At 39.0% G+C, this 13779-nt stretch overlaps 3 protein-coding genes across 6 annotated transcripts; 1 reads left to right on the forward strand and 2 right to left on the reverse strand.

Annotated features, from left to right (window-relative positions):
- Positions 1–1094: 1094 nt before the first annotated feature.
- LOC113698624 (serine/threonine-protein kinase 12) lies at positions 1095–6308 on the reverse strand. Of its 3 annotated transcripts, XM_027218503.2 has the most exons (11): positions 5899–6307; positions 5447–5539; positions 5074–5157; positions 4352–4443; positions 4111–4231; positions 3605–3684; positions 3197–3259; positions 2718–2809; positions 2188–2276; positions 1603–1703; positions 1095–1414 (listed from the first exon to the last, which is right to left on the reverse strand). In XM_027218503.2, the coding sequence occupies exons 1-11, from the start codon at positions 6154–6156 to the stop codon at positions 1297–1299; spliced, it is 1191 nt and encodes a 396-aa protein (XP_027074304.1). In that variant the 5' UTR covers positions 6157–6307; the 3' UTR covers positions 1095–1296. The 3 variants fall into 3 exon arrangements, with proteins under 3 accessions (XP_027074304.1, XP_027074305.1, XP_071912806.1); XM_027218504.2 differs by lacking the exon at positions 3197–3259; XM_072056705.1 differs by lacking the exons at positions 1095–1414; positions 1603–1703 and adding an exon at positions 1716–2088 and having other exon boundaries at positions 5899–6308.
- A 1254-nt stretch (positions 6309–7562) lies between these two features.
- On the forward strand, positions 7563–9020 carry LOC140004264 (loganic acid O-methyltransferase-like). 2 transcript variants are annotated; one of them, XM_072057347.1, is made up of 3 exons: positions 7563–7685; positions 7766–8436; positions 8535–9020. In XM_072057347.1, the coding sequence occupies exons 2-3, from the start codon at positions 7768–7770 to the stop codon at positions 8886–8888; spliced, it is 1023 nt and encodes a 340-aa protein (XP_071913448.1). In that variant the 5' UTR covers positions 7563–7685; positions 7766–7767; the 3' UTR covers positions 8889–9020. The 2 variants fall into 2 exon arrangements, with proteins under 2 accessions (XP_071913448.1, XP_071913447.1); XM_072057346.1 differs by having other exon boundaries at positions 7576–7685; positions 7774–8436.
- Positions 9021–9357: 337 nt separating this feature from the next.
- On the reverse strand, positions 9358–12646 carry LOC113698496 (ATP synthase subunit beta, mitochondrial). The gene is made up of 9 exons (XM_027218333.2): positions 11895–12646; positions 11615–11690; positions 11384–11472; positions 11021–11138; positions 10806–10909; positions 10544–10702; positions 10232–10456; positions 9835–10146; positions 9358–9643 (listed from the first exon to the last, which is right to left on the reverse strand). Exons 1-9 carry the CDS (start codon positions 12330–12332, stop codon positions 9533–9535), a joined length of 1632 nt encoding a protein of 543 aa, XP_027074134.2. The 5' UTR covers positions 12333–12646; the 3' UTR covers positions 9358–9532.
- Between the last annotated feature and the right edge of the window lie 1133 nt (positions 12647–13779).

The raw sequence follows: 13779 nt of genomic DNA on the forward strand, positions 1-13779 counted from the left end.
ATTCTAGCTTGCAGTGCACTCATGGGCCACAAATAAACATAAGAATAATCAATCACCTGCCTGCTCGCTCAATCTCTGAATTTGTTTCCGTACTCGGGGTATCTACTTGTAATGTCGCAACTTCTCAATGATGGTCCACCAGTTGCTTCTAGGGTGCGCACACTCGAATTGGGAGAGATAGGGCAACCATCCAAAAAGGTTCACCACCATGATATATATCGTTATGTCATGTATCGTACGACTTACAAAATTTTGTTCTAAAGAAATTAGATTACATCTCTCGGAATTGAACAAAACCTATTCAAATGGATTTTCTGACGATCGTTTGAGCCTCTTGTCCCTCGAATTGCTGCATTTGGCTGTATGGTAATACTTAGTACATTTTGGTTATGCATCAACACTTTGGATTTCCTCTTGTTTTTCAAAAATAAGTTTTTCAAATACAATGTTATAATAATACACAAATAAAAACAGTTCAAAAAAATCTCGAAAAAAGCTTTTAATATGTACTGACACAGTAAAATTTTTCAAAAACACCCAAAAAAAAAACAACTAATTCACATGGAGCCATATATGATTGTTTGAACTGATTGATTGGTTGGGGTTCCTTTTTCCTTTATTTTCCTCGTCTTTTCTAACCGACCCATGATTAATGAGTCCAGTGCTGTCTGTACAGCTGCAGCTCAATTTTATGGCTTCAACATCGTAATTACAGCTGTTCCTCTCTCTCTCTCTCTCTGATGGAAGGGATTACACAAATGATTTTTGAGGAGTGGGTTCACATACTTTATTTGTTAATTATTCCAGAATTCCCGTCAGTAATAAAATATTTGTTCATCACATTTTCTTTGGGAACCTAACAAGACTTTGTACGCGTTGAATTTTCGATATACCAAAAACAATAATGTTGAGCAGTAAAGAAGGAGAACGGAGATCATGGACGTAGATCCTCCAAAAAAGTTTTAATACGTTGATGGCGTGAAAAAATGGGTTGTCTATCACATCATGCAGGGACGGTGAACCTCATAATTAATCTTTAGCAAGCAGAAACCAGAAGGATCTTCAGATGAACAACCACCGATCGAATACTATGCTGAACGAGAATCGTACGGTAGTAATAATTTGTAGCTGTGTATAAATAATAAATCATTCACACTTGAGGAGAAAAATTTGAGGTTTTCTCAGATGCCAATCGTAGTCATATCGTAGATTCATAGCATAACCTGCAGGGGCATAAGGGCCATTACTATGTTAACTTCCGACTCTTGATTGATCATCTTGCGTGGGAGAACTTGCTCAACAAACAGGACAACCAGCCTTTCCTAGCAGCACTGAAACTTCCTCTAGAATCACTATGATTCCTTCAAATGAGGGCCTCAGGGAAGGATCATCGCTAACGCAGTTCTCTATCAACCTGCAAATAGCAACGATAGCTTAATTGGAGCTGGAAAGCAGCTAAACGCAGTGAACTTCAAGATGATTAACAATTCTACCATGCAAGTTATAACAGATGATCATGGCTTCCCACTGAAAACTCAAGATGATTAATAATTCTATAACTTAGTCATTACTTTCCTAAATGCTATGATAATATTTACTTACTGAACAATTCGTCCGGGACAACGGCTTAAATGGAACTTCTTCTCTGAATCAGCAAGCATGCATTCAGTGTCGATGTTACTAACATGCCTCCCGTCAAGCATCTGCAGTGCCATCATCCAAAAGAAACGGGAACAGAATCAGAAATCATGGAAAACTCTTTTAACTTTGAGTGACAGTTATCTTCTTCTCCTAATTTAAGGAGAGTCTTTCGAAATTGGCTGGTGCCAGATGCGTTTCAAATTTCTAGACTTAAAAGAGTTTTCAGGCCGTTTATGAAAGTCTGGAAACTGAAACGAACTTATAACATCTTGGTGATACAGTTATAGGTGAATGCGCCCAGTCATTGCAAAATGCCCTTTCTGATCTCGTTTATCAACTGGCTTCGGGTTCAGACTTATTGCTGGTGAATGTACACTAGGACCATAATACCCTAAATGGGCTTAAATAAGTCTGACAGACCTATCTACTTCACAAATCTTTGTGGCCCTATAACATAGAATACCCAAGAAAAAGGACCAGTCATTGTCAAATAATATAAGACGTCACATTAGATGATAAAAAGGGAATGAATTTCACAGGAATCACCTGATACAGTATAAAACCGAAAGACTGGACATCTTTCTTGGGGTCGTTTCTGGCGATGTTAATGCTTCCCAAGCTGTCGTGATTTTGTCCTGTACAGTAATAGATGGTCTTGACCTTTTCTAAACTGAAGTCTAGAAATTCGGCTTTTATAAACCTAATCCCAGAAGAAACCTCAAAAGCCGGCAACTCTTGAGGTCCTTCCAGGGACTTATAAACCAAACCCAAACCCCCCCCAGAACCGATGTGGGATGGCAAACCCCACAAGGGCAAGCCAGTAAGGCCGCTGCTGCTAAGAAGTAAAGACCCCTCACGACACTCAGTAAACTACCCTTGCATGAATTTGCCTCTTGACCTTTTCTAAACTGAAGTCTAGAAATTCGGCTTTTATAAATCTAATCCCAGAAGAAACCTCAAAAGCCGGCAACTCTTGAGGTCCTTCCAGGGACTCAGTAATAGATGGTCAATCTTGACCTTTCTGTCGAATACTTGAACAATGAGTGGTAATCTTATTAACAAACATCATGGCATACTTGAGTCTTGATTTGTGTGAATCTGCTCATAAAGCATTTGAATCCAATATTCACCGATCTTCAAATGCCCACCTTCATCTTGCAACAAGTTCCTGGGATAAGGAAGAAAAGTCCTAGTGAAAGATCAAGAAAATGGTAGTACAAGGACATGGGTTACATCTTTCTTCTTGCTTTCCTTTGGGTTACTAGTCACTTGGAATATTAGATGCTTCAAGGGAAATAATGCTCCACGCTCATGGAGTAAGACAGACAAAAAAGTTACTTTTAAGCACTCGCACTTACAGTGATCAAGCATTCTTCAGATAATTGTTTATGATGAAATGTTTTGACATTCTTCAGCCAATATCTCACGAACATGTCTAAATACGAGCAGTGTGAATTTCAATTGACGAGATGAGCTAAGATGAGGTGGGTCATGTGGAAAATGGTTTTGGTTAAGCCAAAGACACCATGTATTTACAAGCCTACAACGAACCTACCTGGGATTCAAATTATTGTGAACTATGGGGAATCGCTTGTGCTGATGAAGGTAATTCATCCCCCTGTCAATTGATTCAAGTAACAAATCTCAGCTTAACCTTAAGGGACAACTTTTGACAAGCAACATGTCTCTAAACCATAAAAGCATGATGCCCGTTTCGTTTCCATGCTCAAAATGGAAGGTACATAATCAATAAACTGTCAACATTATATTTATTTAGCAGAATTAACGCTCAGCTTTGGGTTTTGACATGCTGTTGGCAAGATGAAACTGTAACGATAGCAAACAAACATGAACGTAGAATAAGATGATCTGCCAGAAAATGTAGAATAAGATCAATGAAACGTCACATCTGAGATTGGAATTCTTCAGGTTAATAAACATAGAATGACTTCAGGAAAAATACCTGGCAATGTCGAGTGCATAGCGCAGAGCAGTTTGAGCGTCAAGACGAACTTTGTCAGCCAAAATATCATTCAAGTTTCCCTGACATGTAAACCAAGAAATGAGTCAGACTTTCCTACCTTCATCATCAACTGAATTGTGCATAGAAAAACGTCTTACACAGCAAAGACGATCAACCCTCACAGCAAAAGGTAGACCTAAAGGATATTTCAGTTGAGTGAAGGTCCAATATATTCAGTAAAAGTCTTAAGTTTCTCTTTTGAAGTTTTTGCATGTTCACTAAATAGACCAGATGACAGAATGACTGGCCAAAGACCAATTGCATTAATAGTACCGAATGCACTGTGGAGGGCGGAAGCTTATATTCATCAAATTTCATCCTTGTATTTCTACAAAATCAAGATCACTTCAAATATCCTACTCACTGAAAGCAAACCTTTAGTGAGTCAGAATAAACCAAAGAAAAAAAAAAGAACCATAGATTTGTAAATGTATTTGAAAACTTACTTTTGGCAAGTACTCCGTAATTAAAATCATCTCTTCGTCGTGCACACTTGATCCAAGGAACTGTAAAATATTTGGATGCCGAAGTTCCTTAAGCAGAGTGCCATCCTTGGCAGACAAAACCCTGGATCAAGTTCAACTTGGCATCATATCAGCACTTCAAATTTAAGGTGAATAACACACTAAGAGCTATTGATTCGAGTTCAGCAGAAGTAGGAAAGAGAGACAGCGTGGAAGAACAAACATTTTCACTGGATGAGATATATGTCCTTTTATTATCGTTTTCACTACCCATGTTCCTCGCCACTTGACCTTTTCAGATTCACCGAACAAACCCTGGAAAGCACCAATCCAAAACACCACTTCTTTCAGGAAACTAACTTTAATAGAAGACTAGCACAGCTTTGACAGGACCATAAACATCACTTGATGCCAGACATACTTTGACAGCACAACTAACTTTGAAGGAATAGTTGAGCAGGAAGAACATGTGAATTTTCTCTGAAGAAATTCAGAGGCAGAAAACAGTATGGGCAGTCAACGATTTTTGTTTCAAAGCTTGTAAAGAATAATATATAGCTTGGATTATTTTACATTCTTTCTGCATTACTATAAACTATTCTTACTTATTTTTAAGGCACAGTCTCTACTCAAGTCCACCTATTACAAATGATGTATAAGAGGTTGCATTGCACTACAGCTTAAAAATAAGTTAGCAGTAGTGATTGGGGTTTCAACTAAAATACAGTTGCTCTTTTTGTAACTGTCTAATTATCAGTACTTGGGCTGGGATAAGAACAGAATATTATCCACCAGGCATAAGATTACCAACTCTTAGGCAAAGACAAGCACTCAATAATACCCGATACAGAAGATCTATATGTAGTACTAAGTCAGTAAATAGATATTGGAATCAAGCCCATTTATCAGGTAATTCATTGCAAATTTGGAGCTCATACTCTTTACCTGTTCAATCATTGACGAATGCTGCAAATTCAGTTCAGACATGTCAATATTCACCTCATATGAATCTTCTTCACGGCGGATCGTCTGCATTATATGTTATAGAAATATTATCATTGTATATAATGCGAATCAATTATAGGACTCCAAAAAATACATAGTACGGCTGTTGATGTCCCCTGTGGTTGAAGTCAACTATTCCTAGCCTAAAAACAAATTTACGCTCAACTCTCTTAAGATTTAACTTGATGAAGAGATCGATAACTTTTTAATCTGGAAAGAGCATTACTAAAAACACTTAATGCAAACATGTAGCTGAATCGAAATTTATTTATCAAACCCTCACAAAAGACTAAAGCAAACTTATCATTATTACCATGGAATGGTCATTGGTCGAGTCCTTGCCTCCATTGACTTCCAGGATCCTGCATATATCTCGATGTCCATACAGTCTTGCATCTGTTAAAGGCTTGATAATCAAAAGTAAGAGAGGATTATGATCCTTCATCCTTCATAATGCCTCTCTCATAGCAAACAGAGGTAATCATCTTAAGAAGCATTGAGTAAGGCTGAAAATCAGAACATACGCCTTTCGTTTCTGCAATCAAAATACTTGGCATACATCTCTTGGCTATATAATCACTGCCCGCGCCAACGACAATACTACTCCACACACATAAATTTGCTCAAGTTCTTAGTCTAGTCTAATTTTCTGTCCTAGTTCGGTTAAAAAAACTGGGTTGTCTTCATATCCCTTCGAATGATACAAAGGAATAAAAGTAAACACACATAACTTGAAAGTCATATCTTATACTGTATCAAACTTACTGTCCTCTGCCACCTATCTTGAAGGTTAACTTGAGCGTTGTAGGCCAAAAGAAGCTCAACAATGGAGGCTTGGCCCTCGCTGGCAGCAAGATGAAGGGCAGTTCTTTTGTCATAATCTTGTACATTAGGAGATATACCATTTCTTAGCATCTGATTTAGTCCAACTCTATCCCCTCTGGACGCGAAACTCAAGAAGTTTCCTATTAATTGCATATCAAAAACATCTGTAGGATCTCCATGGTAGTTTGGATTCGACATTGGGATCAACAAATTTCAAGAATGTAGGAACCACTTGTTGCGTAATATCCAGTTGATCTCCAATTCAAGAATTGAAGTAACAGGAGATGACTTTATATCCACTTAGCAACTATCAAGTGACTTCTCAGTGGGAGAGTTGGCGGTTAATTCTAAGGAAAGGAGTTTAGGATTTAACGACGGTTACGCACCTAACAGGAAAATACGTTATACTTACATACTACTGTATAGATGTATTCATGAAATGTTCAACCTCCAGTATTGAACAAACGTCAAGATGGGGTTTTCTTTTATATTTCCTTTTTGACTTTTGGTTTGTCCGGGCCTTTAGTGCTAGCAATTGAGTTAATTAGCTTGCAAATGGGAAACAGGAAGAATAAACGAAAACAAGGAAATATCAAGTAGTACCTTTGCTTTAAAAGGAAAAAAGCAAAAAAAGGCTAGTTCCTTTTCTGTATGTCCCTGTATCAATTTGCGGTATTTTTATCAAGAATTGAAGTACATTTCTTCTCCGTGACTTTATCTGCGTAACGTATGGTGCTACTATTTTGATTTTTTTTTTGGGGTATTATGATGGGGCACCACAAACCCGACTGCAGCGTGTCGGGAGAAGGGCTAGTGCGGTTGGGATTTGGTACGATTCGCTTCGATTATTATACTTTTTATATTATTTGATGTACAATTACATTACATTTTATATTCAGGATAAATGTGATGTATATAAATAAAATATTTGATGAATATTCAATAAAACGTTATAATGTATTTGTACACCAAAAATTTCAACGTGTACAATGACTAAATGGAAACGCACGAAATATAATTGTACTGAATCCTTGTCCCAGCATGTACTAAATCGCGAAAAGGATAAATCTCGAGTCGATTAGACATATTAGTCGACAACCAAGTACAAGTTCGAACCATATTTTACAAGCACTTGAGACTTTGATGGTACAGGTTAACCAGGTCTCTGCCAAACATTTGCCCCGGAAGAGAGAGACGTTAAATTAAGCGGTGACCCCTTCAATCTAGATGATTACCTGCGGGATGCTAAGTTTTTATATATTGTTTTGCAAATATTTTGTCAAGGAGATGTCACTAACTATATGGATACTTGTAATAAATAACTAATGATACCCATGCAAAAATCTTTATTGGTAGCAAACAAATTTCCTTAGGTTGACATATCATGGCTTTGCAACGTTGGATCCTTCAATCAGCATGTGTTCTTCTTTTTAATATCCATTTCCTAATTAGAGGGCATCATTTTTATATCATGGCCAAGATTCATACCAACAGATGACATCAGTCCATCGTATTGTAATGCAAATTAGTAATCAAAAGAACCCGTGCTTGATTGCCTCATGATTTGCTCATAAAGCAATTGACATTTTTCACTCATTAAACAGCCACCATCAGGCTTCAGGCTGAACAGGAGCACAGACATGGCTCAAGAGAATTTAGGCATCTGTAGATACCCCATGGAAGGCGGTGATGGCCCATACAGCTACACTCAAAATTCCGAGTACCAGGTAGTAATCTATTATGTCTCAAATTTACGTTCTTCTTTTTGGATTAAGAAAAGGGAGGAACGTAATATCTAATTTTAAAGTGATGCAGAAACAATCTGTGGATTCAGCTAAGCAACTGACCAATGAACTGATTGATCAGCTTCTTGATGTTGGAAACCATCCATACTCTTTCAGTAACTCATATCGAGTTGCAGATTTTGGATGTTCAGTCGGTCCTAACACGTTCTGTGCAGTGCATAACATCATTGAAGCTGTTGAAAACAAATACAAATCCCAAAAGATGGAATCACGCATGCCAGAATTCCATGTCTTCTTTAACGATCACGTTGGCAATGATTTTAACACACTCTTCAGAAACATTCCTGCTACTGGACGCTACCTTGCAGCAGGTGTTCCGGGTTCTTTTCACGGGCGCCTACTTCCTAGTTCTACGCTACATTTTGCACACTGCTCCACCGCGCTTCACTGGATCTCTAAGATCCCAAAAGAAGTGACGGATAAGAACTCCCCCGCATGGAACAAGGGCAGAATCCATTATGCCGGAGCTGCTAAAGAAGTTAAAGATGCATATTCAACTCAGTTTGCAAAAGATTTTGATTCTTTCCTGAGCGCGAGAGCACAGGAGCTCGTTCCAGGAGGATTGATGGTGCTTGTATCACTTGGATTCCCGGATGGAGTCCAGGTATGCGAGTCCAGTATGGGAGAAAATTTTAACATTCTCGGGTCCTGTTTCCTGGACATTGCCAAAACGGTGAGGAATTGGTCCCGCTAAATCAAATTTCACCCAATCAACTCTCCATCTTTCAATTCTTACTTATTTGAAAGTTGAAACCCATCATTTACTTGCAGGGAATCATCACTCAAGAGATGGTGGATTCATTTAACTTGCCGTTTTATTATCCATCGCCATCGGAACTGAAGTCACTGATTGAGGTAAACGGATTGTTTGAGATTAAGAAAATAGAGAAGTTGGTCTCCCCAACAAGACAAGTAAAGCCGGACGACCTTGCTGTCTGCGTCCTTCACCTTAGAGCTATCCTAGGGGAACTCATCAAGGAACATTTTGGTGAAGGGATAACGGACATCTTGTTCAAACGTCACACGAACAAGTATGTCGAGAGTCCTGTTGTGTCTGATGGGAGGTATTTTAAAGAGACTAGCTATTTTGTCTTTCTCAAGCGGAAAATGAATTGTGCATCCTAGTTCTTCAGAAGAAATTCCATACCATTGCACAAAGATGGTTCTTGTGTAAATGCTATGGAAGCAATTTTACTAATCCCTGGTTGTATGAAGTCATCCTATATTCCAATAAAATTAGCTCGGTTATCCGTGAAAGATTTTATTGAAGCGGTAAAATTTAACCGTGAAAAATTTATCGAAGTGCAATGTAGCTGGCAGGAGATACCCTCGTAGGCCAAGATGGTGCCGAAGGCTTGATTCTGTGTATGGTACTTGACAAGCAGAGTTGATAAATAAGATGTACGCAAGCAGGTGAGCATGAAGCAAAAGTTAGAGGAAACACTAATATCTTATGAAATCGATATCCACAGTTTCAGCCTCGTGTCTGAATTTTCTTACCGGTGCCTAAGCTCCAATTTGTCAGCTTAAAATCCTGAGAAAATTAAACTACCAGCACCCCCGGCATACACACATCAAAGAAGCAGAAACAAACTAACAAAGAGTATGATCCACCGTTTGTAGGTAGCCCAACTTCATTCCATTCATCTAAGATTAGCAGTGTGATGAGGTAAGAAGCATTAGATGAAACAAAATCTCCTAGTACTTCTAATTGCTATTTTATAGTATCATTTGAAAGTAAATTCTAAAAGGAAAAGGATCGGTAAAGCTCAAGGAGACTCCTTTGCAATCTTCTCCGCCTTGGCAAGAACTTCATCAATCCCACCAACCATGTAAAAAGACTGTTCAGGAAGGTCGTCATATTTCCCATCCAAAACACCCTGAAGATTAAGAATTCAGTCAGAAAGAAAAAAGAAAATTTAAGAGACGAGTAGAAACTTTATATGCTGAAGTACCACGGAAGTATCCAAAATAGTAGAATTCTCAATGAACTAATTTGACACAAGCAACAATATAGACTTCTTTCTCACTCAAGTGAGGCTGTCAAACCTAGCAAGCAGATCAAATTTACCTGAAAACTATTGATACTCTCTTTCAACTCCACATACTTTCCAGGTGCACCAGTAAAAACCTCGGCCACATGGAAAGGCTGGCTCAGAAAGCGTTGAACTTTTCGTGCGCGAGCCACAGTAAGTTTATCCTCTTCACTAAGCTCATCCATTCCCAGAATAGCAATTATGTCCTGCAGATTCTTGTAATTCTGGAGAACCTGCTGCACGCCACGAGCTGTATTATAATGTTCATCACCTAAAATGTGAGGAGATAGCATGCGAGAAGTAGAGTCTAGAGGATCCACAGCTGGATAGATGCCAAGCTCTGAAATCTGCAGTCAGGAACAATGGCAAGGTCAATAGATGGACCTGGTATAACATTTGTCACCTGGATAGATGGGTTCAGTCTGGAAACACCTGTCGAGACAACACAGTTGTGGCATCTAGGTGGGCAAAGGTGGTAGCAGGGGCTGGATCCGTCAAGTCATCAGCAGGCACATATATGGCCTGAACAGATGTGATTGATCCCTTCTTGGTGGTTGTAATACGTTCTTGGAGTGCTCCCAGGTCTGTTGCCAGAGTTGGCTGATAACCCACAGCAGAGGGGATACGACCCAGCAGAGCAGATACCTCAGAATTAGCCTGGAAGCGACCAGGAAAAACACAAATGATAACCTTGTAAGCAATATGGGAAATGAACAAAAACATAGAAGATGAAGAAGTGGATACCTGTGTGAACCGGAATATGTTATCAATGAACAAAAGCACATCTTGCCCTTCAGCATCTCGGAAGTGTTCAGCCACTGTCAATCCAGTAAGCCCAACACGAGCACGTGCACCAGGAGGTTCATTCATTTGACCATACACGAGAGCACACTTGCTTTCACTCTAAAATCCATGTAGGTTTTCAAAATGAGGCTAACAGTTCAAACTATGTATTAACCACAAACGAATAGATTCATTTCAATTGGGAAATGCAATGATTATAAACCTGCTTGTCCCCTAGCTTAATAACACCACTCTCAATCATTTCTCTGTACAAATCATTGCCCTCTCGAGTACGCTCACCAACGCCAGCAAAAACAGAGAAACCACCTAATTAACAACACATGCATCACAAAGAAATTAACCACAACAGTCAGTGTCACCCATGATAGTATGACATGGAAAAGACAAGAAAGAGTAGTTTTAAAAATAAATTCAAACCGTGAGCCTTGGCAACATTGTTGATCAGTTCCATGATCAGCACTGTTTTTCCAACACCAGCACCACCAAAAAGTCCAATCTTTCCACCTCTTTGATAAGGAGCAAGTAGGTCCACAACCTGTATTAGGGAATTGGAATAGAAAATTATCTCCAAAGGGGAGCAAGCAGCTACAGATATTAAGAGAGTAAGTAAACAGCTTTTCATGAAACCTTGGCAATTCAGAAAAAAAAAAAAAAAAAGCATCTGAAAAGTAACAAGTAATACAGACTTTCTCTCTGGCTTCTATGTATAGAAAATTAACATGAAGATCAATATCATTTAAAAAAAAAAAAAGACGCATCAATTAAGATTGCAATTATCACCTTGATTCCAGTGACAAGGATCTGCTGTTCGGTTGCTTGTTCGACAAAGGTTGGAGCTTCTCTATGGATTGGGAGAAAGTGATCGGTTTCTTTTCATGTAAATCGATTTATTGAATACAAAAAGACAGCGGAAAAAGGAAATCCACAAGTTAGAAATGCAATGGCAGACACGAAATTGAAGGAAACATATCCTAATATAGAAGTAACATTAATTAATGCATGGAACATTACTTATATCACCCCTGTCGTCAATAGGCTCCCCAATGACATTCACAATACGGCCAAGAGTAGCCCTGCCCACAGGAACCTGCCATAACGGGCCAAAGAATGGAAGCACGAATGGTGAGCATTTTCCTTGCAAATAAGCATCCGTGAACACAACGAGCAGCAAGAAGTAGGACCGAAACTCGAAGTTACAGATTACATAATCATGAAACAATTACTTATTTGAGTACGAGGGACAAAACGGTTTAAGAAAAAAAGAAAACAGAGAGATAGAGAGAGAAATTACAGTGATAGGAGAGCCAGTATTAAGGACGCTTTGGCCACGAACAAGCCCTTCCGTTCCATCCATTGCAATCGTCCGTACAGTGTTCTCTCCCAAATGCTGCGCCACCTCCAGTACCAATCTCATCGAGTGGTCCTTCACCTCCAACGCCGTCATTATCGGCGGCAACCCATCTTCGAACCGAACATCCACCACAGCCCCGATGACCTGGCAAACCTGACCAACTGCTCCGGCGCCGGTGAAATTTTCCGTGATCTTCCCTATTCCCTTTCCAGGCGGCTGAGTCGGGGCTTTCGTAGCGGCTGCTGAGGAGGCGGCATAGTTGGCCACACGGTGGAGAATGTGACCAGCTGGTGGAGGATTGTAGAATTTGGGCTGCAGAGAATAAGAATGACGTGTCGGAAGGCGGATGAGGGAGGACAGAATTTTCCGTATAGCCATGGCTAAGAACTGAGACTGAAGCGTGTGTTATTGGGGCGTGTTTATGGTGTTAATGGAGTAAAAGACGACGATGATGAGGGTTTCTTCACATTTTGAGTAGAAATTGGAAGATGAGAGAGTGAGCTGTGACTGAAGTATATGAGGCAGTACATGGTGTTTCTGTGGAATTCTCAGATGGATCCGGTCCACCACGGACCAAAACCTTAGGAAGCTTGAGTGGTTCTGCTACGTGACTTTTTACTTTTTAGATGGGTTCAGTTGTTCAAAACTGCAGCTCACGGTGGACGAGCTACAGGGAAGTGTTTTGGGCGCGATTTGGTGGGACACTTTGCATGGTACGACGACATCTGCGGTGGACGGATTCAATGCGTACTTTGAGTGCCACGTGTTCCATGGCTGCTGCAACTGAAAATAGCTGCACAAAACGGCGACGTAGCCACCAATAGGCCTAGTAACCAACTACTAGTAAGTACTTTTTTTTTTTTTTTTGGGATTGAACCCCTGACCTCCAGCATCACCTTTAATGGTGATGACCACTGGACAAATGGCCAGTGGCACTACTAGTAAGTACTTAGACACCACGTATCGTGTGGAATGCGAGGTCAATGGTCCAGACCTTCCTTCCCATGCTTACCAATGTGGCTTCTTTTAAATTATGTAGCACATTCGTATAATCAGATAGTGATTCAGTTTTCATCGATTCTCTTGATTCAATTGGATCACCTCCTTAAAAAATAGATTAGAGTAGGAGTAAGAATAAATTGTGACGATTGACAAAAAAAAAAAGTTATAATATATGAATTCATTACACCTACAATCTCATTTAAAAGTATCATACTTTCCATATTTAAAAAGGATAAAATCTAATACGTGTGAGTCCACGACCCTAATGATTCTACAATCAATAGATTACACCTACAATCCCATTAAAAAGTATCGTACTTTTCATATTTAAATAGAATAAAATCTAATACGTGTGAGTACACGATCCTAATGATTCTACGATCAATAGGTTATATTCATTAACTAGTTGTTGCTAGATCTGGATTGGATCATTAGATCATATCGGTCGATCATGAACAAGCATTTTTTTTCGAGTTGGTTAGTAATACAAAATAGTTTTGATAAAAAAGCAATCAAAATCATAAAAAATCGACCAAATCAGTGACTTGGTTCGGCTACTTGATTCAATTCTCAAAATTTTCCTTCTTGTTTTTTCGAACATACTTAAGTTGTAAAACTTTCATTTATTAATAGGAATAAAAAAAATGCCACCCACTTAATATAAACACTAAAAATCACTCATACCCCTAAACAATCTCTAAACCACGAAGTTTTCATCCATATTATCTTATCAATTTATAATTAGTGATTCCAACTTGCATTAAAAAGCAATTTTCTCAATAAAAAGATCTCAAATTGGGTATGATTTATTTTAATTTAGTTA

This window comes from Coffea arabica, chromosome 7c (genome assembly GCF_036785885.1).
Source record: "Coffea arabica cultivar ET-39 chromosome 7c, Coffea Arabica ET-39 HiFi, whole genome shotgun sequence".
NCBI classification, from domain to species: Eukaryota; Viridiplantae; Streptophyta; class Magnoliopsida; order Gentianales; family Rubiaceae; genus Coffea; species Coffea arabica.